Source organism: Saccopteryx bilineata, chromosome 1 (genome assembly GCF_036850765.1).
Source record: "Saccopteryx bilineata isolate mSacBil1 chromosome 1, mSacBil1_pri_phased_curated, whole genome shotgun sequence".
In the NCBI taxonomy this organism is placed as follows: Eukaryota; Metazoa; Chordata; class Mammalia; order Chiroptera; family Emballonuridae; genus Saccopteryx; species Saccopteryx bilineata.
The window spans coordinates 248676088-248689646 of NC_089490.1; the positions used below are offsets into that span (position 1 = coordinate 248676088).

General features: G+C 41.0%; 1 protein-coding gene across 1 annotated transcript; it reads left to right on the forward strand.

Annotated features, from left to right (window-relative positions):
* Positions 1 to 2300: 2300 nt before the first annotated feature.
* On the forward strand, positions 2301 to 9695 carry MRPS30 (mitochondrial ribosomal protein S30). The gene is made up of 5 exons (XM_066240627.1): positions 2301 to 2987; positions 3649 to 3794; positions 5620 to 5725; positions 6800 to 6976; positions 8875 to 9695. The coding sequence occupies exons 1-5, from the start codon at positions 2342 to 2344 to the stop codon at positions 9162 to 9164; spliced, it is 1365 nt and encodes a 454-aa protein (XP_066096724.1). The 5' UTR covers positions 2301 to 2341; the 3' UTR covers positions 9165 to 9695.
* Positions 9696 to 13559: the final 3864 nt, after the last annotated feature.

Sequence of the window (13559 nt, forward strand, 5' to 3'; positions counted from 1 at the left end):
CGCTCATTACAATATTACTGACTGTGTTCCCCATGTTGTATTTTACATCCTCATGACTATTCTGCAATTGTCAATTCGTACTTCTCAATCCCTCCACCTTTTTCACCCAGTGTCCCAGTCCTCCTCCCATCTGGTAACCTCTGTATCTATGAGTCTGTTTCAGTTTTATTTGTTCCTTAGATTCCACATATAAGTGTTTAAAACAAATAGCCGTTACTAATTCCAATAGTTGGTGGGAAAGGTACTTCTAGTACAGAGATGTCTGCCTATCCATTCTAAAGATATTTGCATTTCAATCAGAATTTCCAGAGACAGAAAAGCAAGAAATTTCTCCTAGAATTTCAATCCTAGAGAAAAGGAATAAGACAACTTTAGGATTTGGAGTTTTGTGTCACACTGAAGCACAGAAAGAAAAGTGGTCATCCTTGGCAGGTGGCCAGCCCTGCTATCTCACAAAATGCCTGGAAACTCCTGTTTTCTTAAAGAGAGAGCACAGAGTTATGATCAGCAGAGCTGGTTCTGGCAACCAGAGGTTGGGAGTTGATTTTTGTAGACAGCTTACTCTATCAAAATGATGTTCCTTCCCCTATTTTTCTTCTGAATTGTCTTTTTAACTGAATTAACACAATCTAGTAATGCATCAAAAGGCCAAATTATTATTTAAAAATATACAAACATAATATTCACAAATAAATATGTTCTCAAGAATTACTGCACAGGTATTACTTGGTTTTGAGGATTTAAAAAAAAAGAAAACAGCTCTTACTTCAAGGTGCTCACAGATAAATTAGTAGGGATCAACCCATGTTGAAATATGAATTTTAACACAGCAAAATTTAAACGTAATTCCTTTGTAATGTTATTTCCCTTTCTTCAGTTAAATTCAGGTAAAAGTATATTCCTCTTTTTGTAAATTCTATCACTAACAAATTTTCTGTGTATCAATTAGCATAGAGAGCTATGTGCAGTTATTTTCCCAAAGATCAGCAGTGGTCGTGGTAGGCAGTTAGAAACACATGAGCAGAGAGCAGCCACAGAAGGTCACTAGGGCAGAAAAGCCCCAGGTGTCCAGCAATGAGCAAAACAGGAAACAAGGATCTCACCTCCATGGTAAACTTTCCCCTGCATATCATAGCGTTAGCTATGTGGTTTTAGACCCCCTTAGAGGAGGAACAAGGGGCAGGAGAATATCCTCATAGGAAACCCATACAAGTCCTTGACGATTCCCATAAGCATTAAGCCCTAGAGATAACAACCAGGACTCAGCTGTGTTTCATTTCCAGGCCCAGAAAAGCAGACCAACAGAAGCCACAGCTGACCTCAGGACCGCTGCCTTGACTAATAACCTGCCTTGGCTCTGACCAATCAGCAGAGACCACACTCTAAAAGGACCCAGCATGAAAGCTGGAGGGATAGTCTGTTGAGATCCTCCCCTGGGACCTCCCCTAAAATCCCAATCCTTAAAAGACCATAGAGGAGGACCAAGGGGCCTGTCTGTCATTTTCTATCTGGCTTGGTCTCTCCCTCTTTCTCCCCCACCCTGCCTGTCCCTCTCTGGAGCACACTTGGCTTTTCCCTTCGTCCTTCCCCCACCCTTTTATTCCCCCAAGGCGCCTTGTACTTGCCTCTCTGATTCTCCTAAACTCTAAGAGAACCGAAGGGACTAGCAACCAGAGGAGCAGTGGGCGCTCGGAGCTAACCTCCTTAACCTATCTCCAAGGTCCCCTTTTCTCTAACTTTTCTCCTGCACGGCCAACAAATTCTTCCTTTACTAGCTGCACTCTGTCTCTGAATTGCATTCTTTCGAGAAGACAAGAATGGAGGGCTCCTCCTTCCACCTGTAACAGTGGTCCTGCGTGATGCTTACATTTAAAAAATAAGCACTTATTATCAAAAATCATGCTAGAACAGAATTTTCGGTAAGTCCCAACCCCAAGAACTAGAACGGAAAAGTAATGATGTGCCATTCACGAAACTAGTCAAATTAGCCAAGGCTAGATGGCTCTTGTGCAGAATGTTCCGAAACTATTTCTAACAAGAAGCTTGCCAGGCCCCAGAAGCACCGCAAATGAAGCGGTATCGTTTGTTTAAAGCTTTTATTCCCACGCGCCAGACACGCGCAAAGCTTATAGGCGCAGGAGTCCTGCCTCTCACCCACAGACGCTCCAGAGACTAAGTAGGATCAGCGATTCGATTGGCTGAGAAACGGATGACGCAGGTTTCTCTGGCCCACTGTGAGCCGGTCTCCCAAAGACTGGCTCTGATCCTGCTTTCTGATTGGTCCATTCGGCGACCTGGTCAATTGCGGAAATTGACCTCCGGCCAGGAACCGTGGGCAAAGATGGCGGCGGCCAGGTGGTGGCGGCGGCTGATGGCCCACGGTCCGGGCCGGTCCCTGCACACCGCGGCCGAGGCCGCCGCCGAGTCTCCAGCCGCCCTCGGCGCAGCTGACGCGGTGGCCCCTGTCGCGCGCTACCCGCCGATCGTAGCCTCCCTGACGGCCAAAAGCAAGGCGGCGCGGCAGCGGCGAATCGAGCGGTGGCAGGCGGCGGCGCACGCGGCGCAGTCGGTGGACGAGAAGCTGCGCATCCTCACCAAGATGCAGTTCTTGAAGTACGTGGTTTACCCGCAGACCTTCGCCCTGAACGCCGACCGCTGGTACCAGGGATTCACCAAGACGGTGTTCCTGTCGGGCCTGCCGCGGTCGCCCGCGGAGCGCGCCGTGCCCGCCCCTGAGCCCGCCATGCCCGCCCCCGAGCCCGCCATGCCCGCCCCCGAGCTCGCCATGTCCACCCCCGACCTGGCCACCCTGCGCGCCGCTGCCTGCGACTGCCTCCTGCAGGAGCACTACTACCTGCGGCGCAAGGGGCGCCCGCCCATCTACCAGGAGCAGGAGTCGCTCGCCTCGCCCTTCCTCGACCAGCTGGTGGCTACCCTCGTGGACCAGCTCCGCGCGCACAACCCGGTCCTGGGCGCCGCCGCCCTGGGTGAGTCGCGGCCCTGCCGCGTGCGGGTGGCAGGGGACGGCCCCGCCTCCCGTTTGTACCCCCTCCCCATTTCTTTTGTCAGTTCTGTCCTGGTCCGTCCTCGGACTCCTAGCTGGGGACAGCCTGGTGTAAGTGGCGGTCACTGCGTTGGGAATCTGAAGATTGGGTGCTGCCACCTAACTGCCCAGCCTTGAGCTGGTAGCTTCAGGACCCCAGTCCTTGGCATTGCCCGGTGACCACGTGACCACGGCCCAGCCGAGTGGAGAGCAGTGTTGGTTCGGGCAAGGGGCTTCTAGAGAGGGGGACAGACCAGGGCTGCCTTTGGCTCTTCCACCAAAAAGTCAGGTGATCCTGTGTCACTTTAGGAACCTCTTTTAGCTTAATCTTGATCCTTTTCAAGGTGAGAATTACGATAAGAGTATTTTGTCATAGAATGGTGAAGATTAAAGGTGACATTGATTAAAATACCTAAGGTTTATTCAGTACTGACTGTGTGCCTGGCCCTCTTCTAAATTTTATATCTGTCAACTAATTAACCCGCACAAGAACTGTTTACACTAGGTAGTATTGTTCTGTAAGTGGGGGGGAGAGGGGTGCTGAGGCATGGAAATGTCACCAAATTTATCTAAGTGATAAGAAAGTTTTGAATATCTTTTGGTAGATTGTAAACGCCCAGTGAACTTTTACTGGTGGCGTGGCGAAGAAATTATTTCTCACGGTCATCGGAAAGGTCGAGTTGATGCTTTGAGATACCAAATAAATGATAAACCACACAACCAGATTCGCATATCCAAACAGCTGCCAGAGGTAAGGCATGTGTGCCTGTTGATATCTGACATGGCAGTGCCATAGGTGGGCTAGGTACAGGGCTTGGCAGGGTACTGAGGTTGGGAGGGGGGTCCCTTGCCTTTTGAGTTTCATTCAAATACATCTGCTCTGAAATTCATTTTCAGCATTTTAACCTGTTCTGGCATATGTATTCCCCAGAGGTCAAATAATCATTTTAAGGGAAGTTAAGTCGTCAGTTTTCAGAAATATACAAATCTTTATTTTCTGAATATAAAAATACCAAAAACTGATTATAGTTTATAATTGTGATTTAAAGTACCTACGCTACCTAATCATTAGGCATTTATTACAGTTATAAACTGGTCATTTTTTGTATTTACAGTTCTTTTGAAGAAAACAAGTATATGCTAGTGTTGTCTGTGTGTCCGTGTCAGGTGGCACATTTTATTTCTATACAAATACAGATAGTAACTATGTTAGGCTTTGGGGACCATTAAGTCTTAGTTGCAGCTATTTATCTCAGTTTTATAGCCATGCACCATATATAAATGAACATACATGGTTGTGTTCTGCTAAAACTTTATTTGTAAAAATACAGTGTGTCCGTAAAGTCATGGTGCACTTTTGACCGATCACAGGAAAGCAACAAAAGACAATAGAAATGTGAAATCTGCACCAAATAAAAGGAAAACGCTCCCAGTTTCATACCTATTCAGTGCAGTTCGATGTGGGCTCACACACAAATTTTTTAGGGCTCCTTAGGTAGCTATCCCGTATAGCCTCTACAGCAGGGGTCCCCAAACTTTTTATACAGGGGGCCAGTTCACTGTCCCTCAGACTGTTGGAGGGCTGGACTATGAAAAAAACTATGAACAAATCCCCATGCACACTGCACATATCTTATTTTAAAGTAAAAGAAACAAAATGGGAACAAATACAGTATTTAAAATTAGAACAAGTAAATTTAAATCAACAAACTGGCCAGTATTTCAATGGGAACTATGGGGCTGCTTTTGGCTAATGAGATGATCAATGTCTGGGTCCTATTTGTCACTGCTAGCCATAACAAGTGATATCACGCTTCTGGAGCCGTGATGAGTACGTCCCACGTCACCAGAAGTAGTACTGCACGTGAGCAACACTAGGCTTTGCGGTGCGGCCACATACAGTGCTCCAGTGAAAGAGGTGCCCCTTCTGGAAGATAAATGGCCTTAGAAGGCCACATGCGGCCTGTGGGCTGTAGTTTTGGGGACCCCTGTACTACAGACTCGTCACTGACTGATGGCCTACCAGAACGGGATTTCTCCACCAAACTGCCGGTTTCCTTCAACTGCTTACCCCACTGAGTAATGTTATTCCTGTGTGGTGGCGCTTCATTATAAATACTCCGATATTCTCGTTGCACTTTGGTCACAAATTTAGCGAGTTACAGAACACACTGAACTTTCCTCTGTACCGTCCACATCTCGACTGGCATGACCGTGGGCTGCTCCGCTGTATACACGGTGTTCCGTCGTCATCTGCGCATGCGCTCATGCTGCCACATCATTCTACAGAGACTGGGAGGGTTTTCCTTTTATTTGGTGCAGATTTCACATTTCTATCGTCTTTTGTTGCTTTCCTGTGACCAGTCAAAAGTGCACCATGACTTTACGGACACATTGTAAGTGGGCTGGCTGATTTGACCCATTTTTGGATGGTAGTGTTATCATTTTGCATAACCATTGCATTTTAAGAATTTTTTTTAAGTGAGAGAAGGGAGGTAGAGATATTTTTAAATCTATTAAGCATGTGCATAAAACATGAGTGTTGCTGTGAATTCACTTATTACTTTTTCTTCAAGTTTGTGCCTCTGGATTACTCTGTGCCTGTAGACATCCCCGTCATGAAGTGTAAGCCAGACAAACTTCCATTATTCAAACGACAATATGAAAATTCCATATTTATTGGTAAGTTGCCCTTTTGACGTATTGTGCCATAACTGTGCCCCAGGTGCCCTGGCGCAAACTTGAATAATTAATTCTTGATGACCAAAGGTTGCGACAGTCCGGGAGCAGTATAGTTCCTAGTCCCAGGTTGTTGCGATATGCTTGACATTTGGAAAGGAAATCTTTTAGCTCACCATTTAAAATTTTACCTGTTTCTACTGAATTAGCAATATTTAACTTCAAAAAAGTAGTTGTACTTGTTCGGCTTTATTGATGCATTGTGTTATTTTCCAAAGTAAAAACTATGGAACTGGACTTCAGGCAGTCTCTGGCTTTTTCTTTCCTTTGCGATTGGCTTTTTTACCAAAGTCTATGTTTGTCTCACACAATGTGATGACCATCAGGAATATAAAAATTAATAAGCCCTGACGTCTGCCCTTTGCTGTTTATTCCTTGGCTATTTTTTCTTCATCCATTAATTTCCTTGCTGACTTGCAGAACATTTGAAGAAAGCAGCTTAAACTAGTTCTTCAGTACAATTTTATTAGCCCCTCCCCGTCACTCGTCTTAGGGAGTGAATTGTGGGGGACTTTTGACTTGACCACTAGAGTCAAGAATGTCAGCATTTTATAAACTGTCGGTCCTTATTTTTTCACTTAGAAATGTAGTGTAAAAATTTTTTAAATTGGGAACAGGGTGTATAATTATTACATCCAAATAAGAAAGGAAGTTTTTAAAGTTATGACTTACTTGTATCCTTTAAATATGACAAAGAGAGTAACAGAGCTCCTTATGGTGAATAACAAGTTTGAAATAAGTGAAATAATACGGAATTTAAAATCCATTTTACATGTATTTTGACTTATCGTGTCACAGTGAGTGTCTTGATGATAATTAGCAGACTGTACTTAAGTGTGAGATGTAACTTTATTATAGTCAATGCAATAAGTAAATTAACCTTCCCGTTCGTGTATTTTGTATACTGATCACGTGGTGGGTAGAGGCTAGAGATGGGTTTGGAGCAAGTACTATGGACATGCGCTCCAGATGTTCTACATGACATTTTGTATGAAGTGTTTTTCTTTTGTTCTTCAGGCTCGAAGACCGCAGATCCCTACTGCTATGGTCATACCCAGTTTCACCTGTTACCTGACAAATTGAAGAGGGAAAGGCTGCTGAAACGAAACTGTGCCGATCAGATAGAAGTTGTCTTTAGAGCCAATGCTATTGCAAGCCTCTTTGCTTGGACCGGAGCACAAGCTATGTATCAAGGTGAAGCTATGGCGTGGTTGTTCTTGGAAGCTATCTGACATTTTAAACTTTTAATGGTCCATTTCCTTGGTTAAAGTGTAGGCTTAATCTTAACAATTTGAAAATGCACATTACCACAAAATATAGTTGTTTTAAATTCATAATTAAACATTACATATTTGCAGTTGGCTAGTGGCACTGGGGTAGTTATCTGATCTTTGACATTGACCGCTTTTAGGTGAATAATTTCTTTGAAGGCCATATCCAGCGTGTGGATTGGGTGATTATCATTTGCTCAGTGTAGTGAATGGTTTTATGTACCGAGCACGCTGGCCTTGGTGGTAAAGTGTGGAATAGGATGGGCAGATGCTGCTCTTCTGCAGCTTCTAGTATAGGGAGGAGAGTGCAGGGTAATGGTAACGTGTTAGATGGTGGGAATACCAGGAGGAAGATGACTGGGTAAGGGGTGGAGTGATCTATAGGCTCAGGTGTGAGTGGGATGCGGGGCAGAATCCAGGTAAATGTGGTAAAGAGGTCTCAAGAAAGATGACACATGAACAGGGACCTGCCTGGTGCTAGGCTGCTTTCTGATTGTGGCCTTGGAGGAGAGATGCTTTCAGGCAGAGGGATTGGCAGGTGAGTCTCAGGTTGGGCAGACTTGAAGTGTTTAGGACCATACAGGTAATGAAGAAAGGGAGGAAGGCAATGGCCACATTACATAGGACTTCTAGATCCTGTTGGGAGGCATTTGGGTTTTATGAAACCTGAACTACTATAATATGTTACCAGCTTAATCCTGTATAAGAACCCAAGAGGAATTTTAATACAGATTTCATTATTGCCAACCTCACACTTTACCATCGTGTGTGTTTTAACCATAGACACATAAATGTTGACTTACATTTCTGTAATAGAAACAAGTAAGGCCTGATCTGTGGTGTTACAGTAGGTAAAGTATTGACCTGGAACGCTGAGGTCTTTGGTTTGAGACCTGGGGCTTGCCGGGTCAGGGCACATACAGGAAGCAATTATTATGAGTAGATGCTTCCCGCTTCTCTCTTTCTCTCTATATCTCCTCTCTAAAAATCATTGAATAAAAGAAAAGAAACATTTAAGGAATCTTTCTTGAAGATCTTAGAATAAAATTGTTTATTCATCAAAGATAAAGTGCTTTATGCAGTATAATTAATTGCATATTTTAACAATATTATTTCTTGACTGTCTACTTTAATGCTGATAGAAAGTAAGTGTGTGGGAATAAAGTTACTGCTTGGCCTGGCAGTGGGGTTGTAAAGTATGAAAGCCATCAGCCTGGTAAGAAGTACTTGTAAAGTGTGAGTAGTTAGCATTCAGGCAGCCTGGAACCTTTTCGCATAAGACTCGCTGAGTGAAATGGCAGCAACTCACAAAATCCATCTTGAAATAAGTAAAGGGAGATGAGTATTTGTCTAAGGACATGGCTGAAGTCCTTAGAAAGTCGGTTTTTTCTGATGGTATTTTTTTGTAGATTTGGAGGAATAAATGGTCGTTATGGTCATTGGGTGGTAGATGTTACCAGTATGGGGAAATTGTGAACATGTTTGAAGGCTGTGAGTAATGATGTTAGTGTCGGATGCGGAGAAATCTGCATCGATACAGCTTGCTGCTCTGCCATGAAGTGAGTTCAGGTTGAAAGCTATTGAAGGCAGACATTTTTGAAAAGATGTTCCATGAGTTGGGGGATACTAGATGGGAGGAAGTAATTTTTGATGCATAAATGGAATACAGGATTACAACGGATAGGGAAAACTTTGAGATCTTCGGGAAATGGGTAGATGTACTGTTTACGTTTTAGCAGGTATCCGATACCCTTTCATGTGAATGTTTTGTTTTGGCAAAATATATACTAGTGTAAATTTCAGTGTAACTTTCTTCTGTAGGGTTCTGGAGCGAAGCAGATGTTTCTCGGCCTTTTGTCTCTCAGGGAGTGATCACAGATGGAAAATACTTTTCCTTTTTCTGCTACCAGTTAAATACTTTGGCACTGACTGCACAAGCTGATCAAAATAACACTCGTAAAAATATATGTTGGGGGACACAGAGTAAGCCCCTTTATGAAACCATTGAAGATAACGAGGTGAAAGGTTTTAACGATGACGTTCTGCTTCAGATAGTTCACTTTCTACTGAATAGACCGAAAGAAGACACATCGCCCCTGTTGGAAAACTAAGAAGCAAACTCAGGACTTTGGGAACACATACATGTCACTGAAGCAACAATAAAAGGAATTTTAGTAATAAATTAATTGAGCCTTGTGACTACCACATATTAAAGCACTGATTTCGAGACAAATATTTCCTATGTTACCCTGTGATTAGACCTAGACCTCTCATTCTGCTCAAAATACATGTTGAAAGATTTAATTTAGCTATAATGTATTGATTTAAAATAATTTTATTTCTGTATAACTAACTGATGAGACTGATTGAGCTGTGTTCCATACCTGATATTGCAAATGATTTTAAAGGTAATATAAGAATGAGAATTCAACTGCTTATGGATATACAGATGTTTTGCTGATACTTTTCCTTTTTTAAATGTGTTAACACTATAATAGAATTTTTAGAGTCCTCTTCAAACACATTTAAAATGTAAACTGTTTTGCAAATAGAGAAAACTCAGCCCCAGAGGAGTTGAGTGATTTCTGAAATTAACATGATTAATAATTTTTTTTTTTTAAATAAATTTTTATTAATGGTAATGGGATGACATTAATAAATCAGGGTACATATATTCAAAGAAAACATGTCTAGGTTATTTTGTCATCAAATTATGTTGCAAACCCCTCGCCCAAAGTCAGATTGTCCTCCTTCACCCTCTATCTAGTTCTCTGTGCCCCTCCCCCTCCCCCTAACTCTCTCCCTCCCTCCCTCCCATGTCCTCCCTCCCCCCCCACCCTTGGTAACCACCACACTCTTGTCCATGTCTCTTAGTCTCATTTTTATGTTCCACCAATGTATGGAATCATGTAGTTCTTGTTTTTTTCTGATTTACTTATTTCACTCCTTATAATGTTATCAAGATCCCACCATTTTGCTGTAAATGATCCAATGTCATCATTTCTTATGGCTGAGTAGTATTCCATAGTGTATATGTGCCACATCTTCTTTATCCAGTCTTCTATTGAAGGGCTTTTTGGTTGTTTCCATGTCTTGGCCACTGTGAACAGTGCTGCAATGAACATGGGGCTACATGTGTCTTCACGTATCAATGTTTCTGAGGTTTTGGGGTATATACCCAGTAGAGGGATTGCTGGGTCATAAGGTAGTTCTATTTGTAGTTTTTTGAGGAACCACCATACTTTCCTCCATAATGGTTGTACTACTTTACAGTCCCACCAACAGTGAATGAGGGTTCCTTTTTCTCCACAGCCTCTCCAACATTTGCTATTACCCGTCTTGTTGATAATAGCTAATCTAACAGGAGTGAGGTGGTATCTCATTGTAGTTTTGATTTGCATTTCTCTAATAACTAATGAAGCTGAGCATCTTTTCATATATCTGTTGGCCATTTGTATCTCTTCCTGGGAGAAGTGTCTGTTCATGTCCTCTTCCCATTTTTTTATTGGATTGCTTGTTTGTTTGTTGTTGAGTTTTATGAGTTCTTTGTAAATTTTGGATATTAGGCCCTTATCTGAGCTGTCGTTTGAAAATATCAGTTCCCATATAGTTGGCTGTCTGTTTATTTTGATATCAGTTTCTCTTGCTGAGCAAAAACTTTTAATTCTGATGTAGTCCCATTCATTTATCTTTGCCTTCACTTCTCTTGCCATTGGAGTCAAGTTCATAAAATGTTCTTTAAAACCCAGGTCCATGATTTTAGTACCTATGTCTTCTTCTATGTACTTTATTGTTTCAGGTCTTATATTTAGGTCTTTGATTCATTTTGAATTAATTTTAGTACACGGGGACAGGCTGTAGTCGAGTTTCATTCTTTTGCATGTGGCTTTCCAGTTTTCCCAACACCATTTGTTGAAGAGGCTTTCTTTTCTCCATTGTGTGTTGTTGGCCCCTTTATCAAAGATTATTTGACCATATATATGTGGTTTTATTTCTGGGCTTTCTATTCTGTTCCATTGGTCTGAGTGTCTATTTTTCTGCCAATACCATGCTGTTTTGATTATCGTGGCCCTATAATATAGTTTAAAGTCAGGTATTGTAATGCCCCCAGCTTCATTCTTTTTCCTTAGGATTGTTTTGGCTATTCGGGGTTTTTTATAGTTCCATATAAATCTGATGATTTTTTGTTCCATTTCTTTAAAAAATCTCATAGGGATTTTGATGGGAATTGCATTAAATTTGTATATTGCTTTGGGTAATATGGCCATTTTGATTATATTTATTCTTCCTATCCAAGAACAAGGAATATTTTTCCATCTCATTGTATCTTTTTCGATTTCCCTTAACAATGCTTTGTAATTTTCATTATATAGGTCCTTTACATTCTTTGTTATGTTTATTCCTAGGTATTTTATTTTTTTTGTTGCAATCGTGAAGGGGATTATTTTTTTGAGTTCGTTTTCTAATATTTCATTGTTGGCATATAGAAAGGCTATGGACTTTTGTATGTTAATTTTGTATCCTGCGACCTTACTGTATTGGTTTATTGTTTCTAATAATCTTTTTGTGGAGTCCTTCGGGTTTTCGATGTATAGGATCATATCATCAGCAAAAAGTGATAGCTTTACTTCTTCTTTTCCGATATGGATGCCTTTTATTTCTTTGTCTTGTCTGATTGCTCTGGCCAGAACTTCTAGCACCACGTTGAATAAGAGTGGAGAGAGTGGACAACCCTGTCTTGTTCCTGATTTAAGGTAGAAAGTCCTCAGTTTTATGCCGTTTAATAGGATGTTGGCTGATGGTTTATCATATATGGCCTTTATCATGTTGAGATATTTTCCTTCTATACCCATTTTGTTGAGAGTCTTAAACATAAAATTGTGTTGTATTTTATCAAAAGCCTTTTCTGCATCTATTGATAAGATCATGTGGTTTTTGTTCTTTGTTTTGTTGATATGGTGTATTACGTTAACCGTTTTGCGTATGTTGAACCATCCTTGAGATTCTGGGATGAATCCCACTTGATCATGATGTATTATTTTTTTAATATGTTGTTGTATTCGGTTTGCCAGTATTTTGTTTAGTATTTTAGCATCTGTATTCATTAGAGATATGGGTCTGTAGTTTTCTTTCTTTGTGCCATCCTTGCCAGGTTTTGGTATGAGGGTTATGTTGGCCTCATAAAATGTGTTTGGAAGTATTGCTTCTTCTTCAATTTTTTGGAAGACTTTGAGTAAAATAGGAACCAAGTCTTCTATGAATGTTTGATAGAATTCACTAGTATAACCGTCTGGGCCTGGACTTTTATTTTTGGGGAGATTTTTAATAGTTTTTTCTATTTCCTCCCTGCTGATTGGTCTGTTTAGGCTTTCTGCTTCTTCATGACTCAGTCTAGGAAGGTTGTATTGTTCTAGGAATTTATCCATTTCTTCTAGATTGTTGTATTTGGTGGCATATAATTTTTCATAGTATTCTACAATAATTCTTTGTATATCTATGATGTCTGTGGTGATCTCTCCTCTTTCATTTTGGATTTTATTTATTTGAGTCCTGTGTCTTTTTTCCTTGGTGAGTCTTGCCAAGGGTTTGTCAATTTTGTTGATCTTTTCAAAGAACCAGCTCCTTGTTTTATTGATTTTTTCTATAGTTTTTCTGTTCTCTATTTCATTTATTTCTGCTCTGATTTTTATTATCTCCTTTCTTCGGCTGGTTTTGGGTTGTCTTTGTTCTTCTTTTTCTAGTTCCTTAAGGTGTGAAGTTAAGTGGTTTACTTCGGCTCTCTCTTGTTTGTTCATATAGGCCTGAAGTGATATGAACTTTCCTCTTATTACTGCTTTTGCTGCATCCCAGAGATTCTGATATGTCGTATTTTCATTTTCATTTGTCTGTATATATCTTTTGATTTCTGCGCTTATTTCTTCTTTGACCCATTCATTTTTTAGAAGTATGTTGTTTAGTTTCCACATTTTTGTGGGTTTTTCCCCCTCTTTTTTGCAGTTGAATTCTAGTTTCAAGGCTTTATGATCAGAAAATATGCTTGGTACAATTTCAATTCTTCTAAATTTGCTGATATTGTCTTTGTGGCCCAACATATGGTCAATTCTTGAGAATGTTCCATGTACACCAGAGAAAAATGTATACTCTGTCGCTTTGGGATGAAGTGTCCTGTAGATGTCTATCATATCCAGGTGTTCTAGTATTTCGTTTAAGGCCACTATATCTTTATTGATTCTCTGTTTGGATGACCGATCTAGAGCTGTCAGCGGTGTATTGAGGTCTCCAAGTATGATTGTATTTTTGTTAGTTTTTGTTTTAAGGTCAATAAGTAGCTGTCTTATATATTTTGGTGCTCCTTGGTTTGGTGCATATATATTAAGGATTGTTACGTCTTCTTGATTCAACTTCCCCTTAATCATTATGAAATGACCATTTTTGTCTCTGAGTACTTTTTCTGTCTTGTAGTCAGCATTATTAGATATGAGTATTGCTACGCTTGCTTTTTTTTG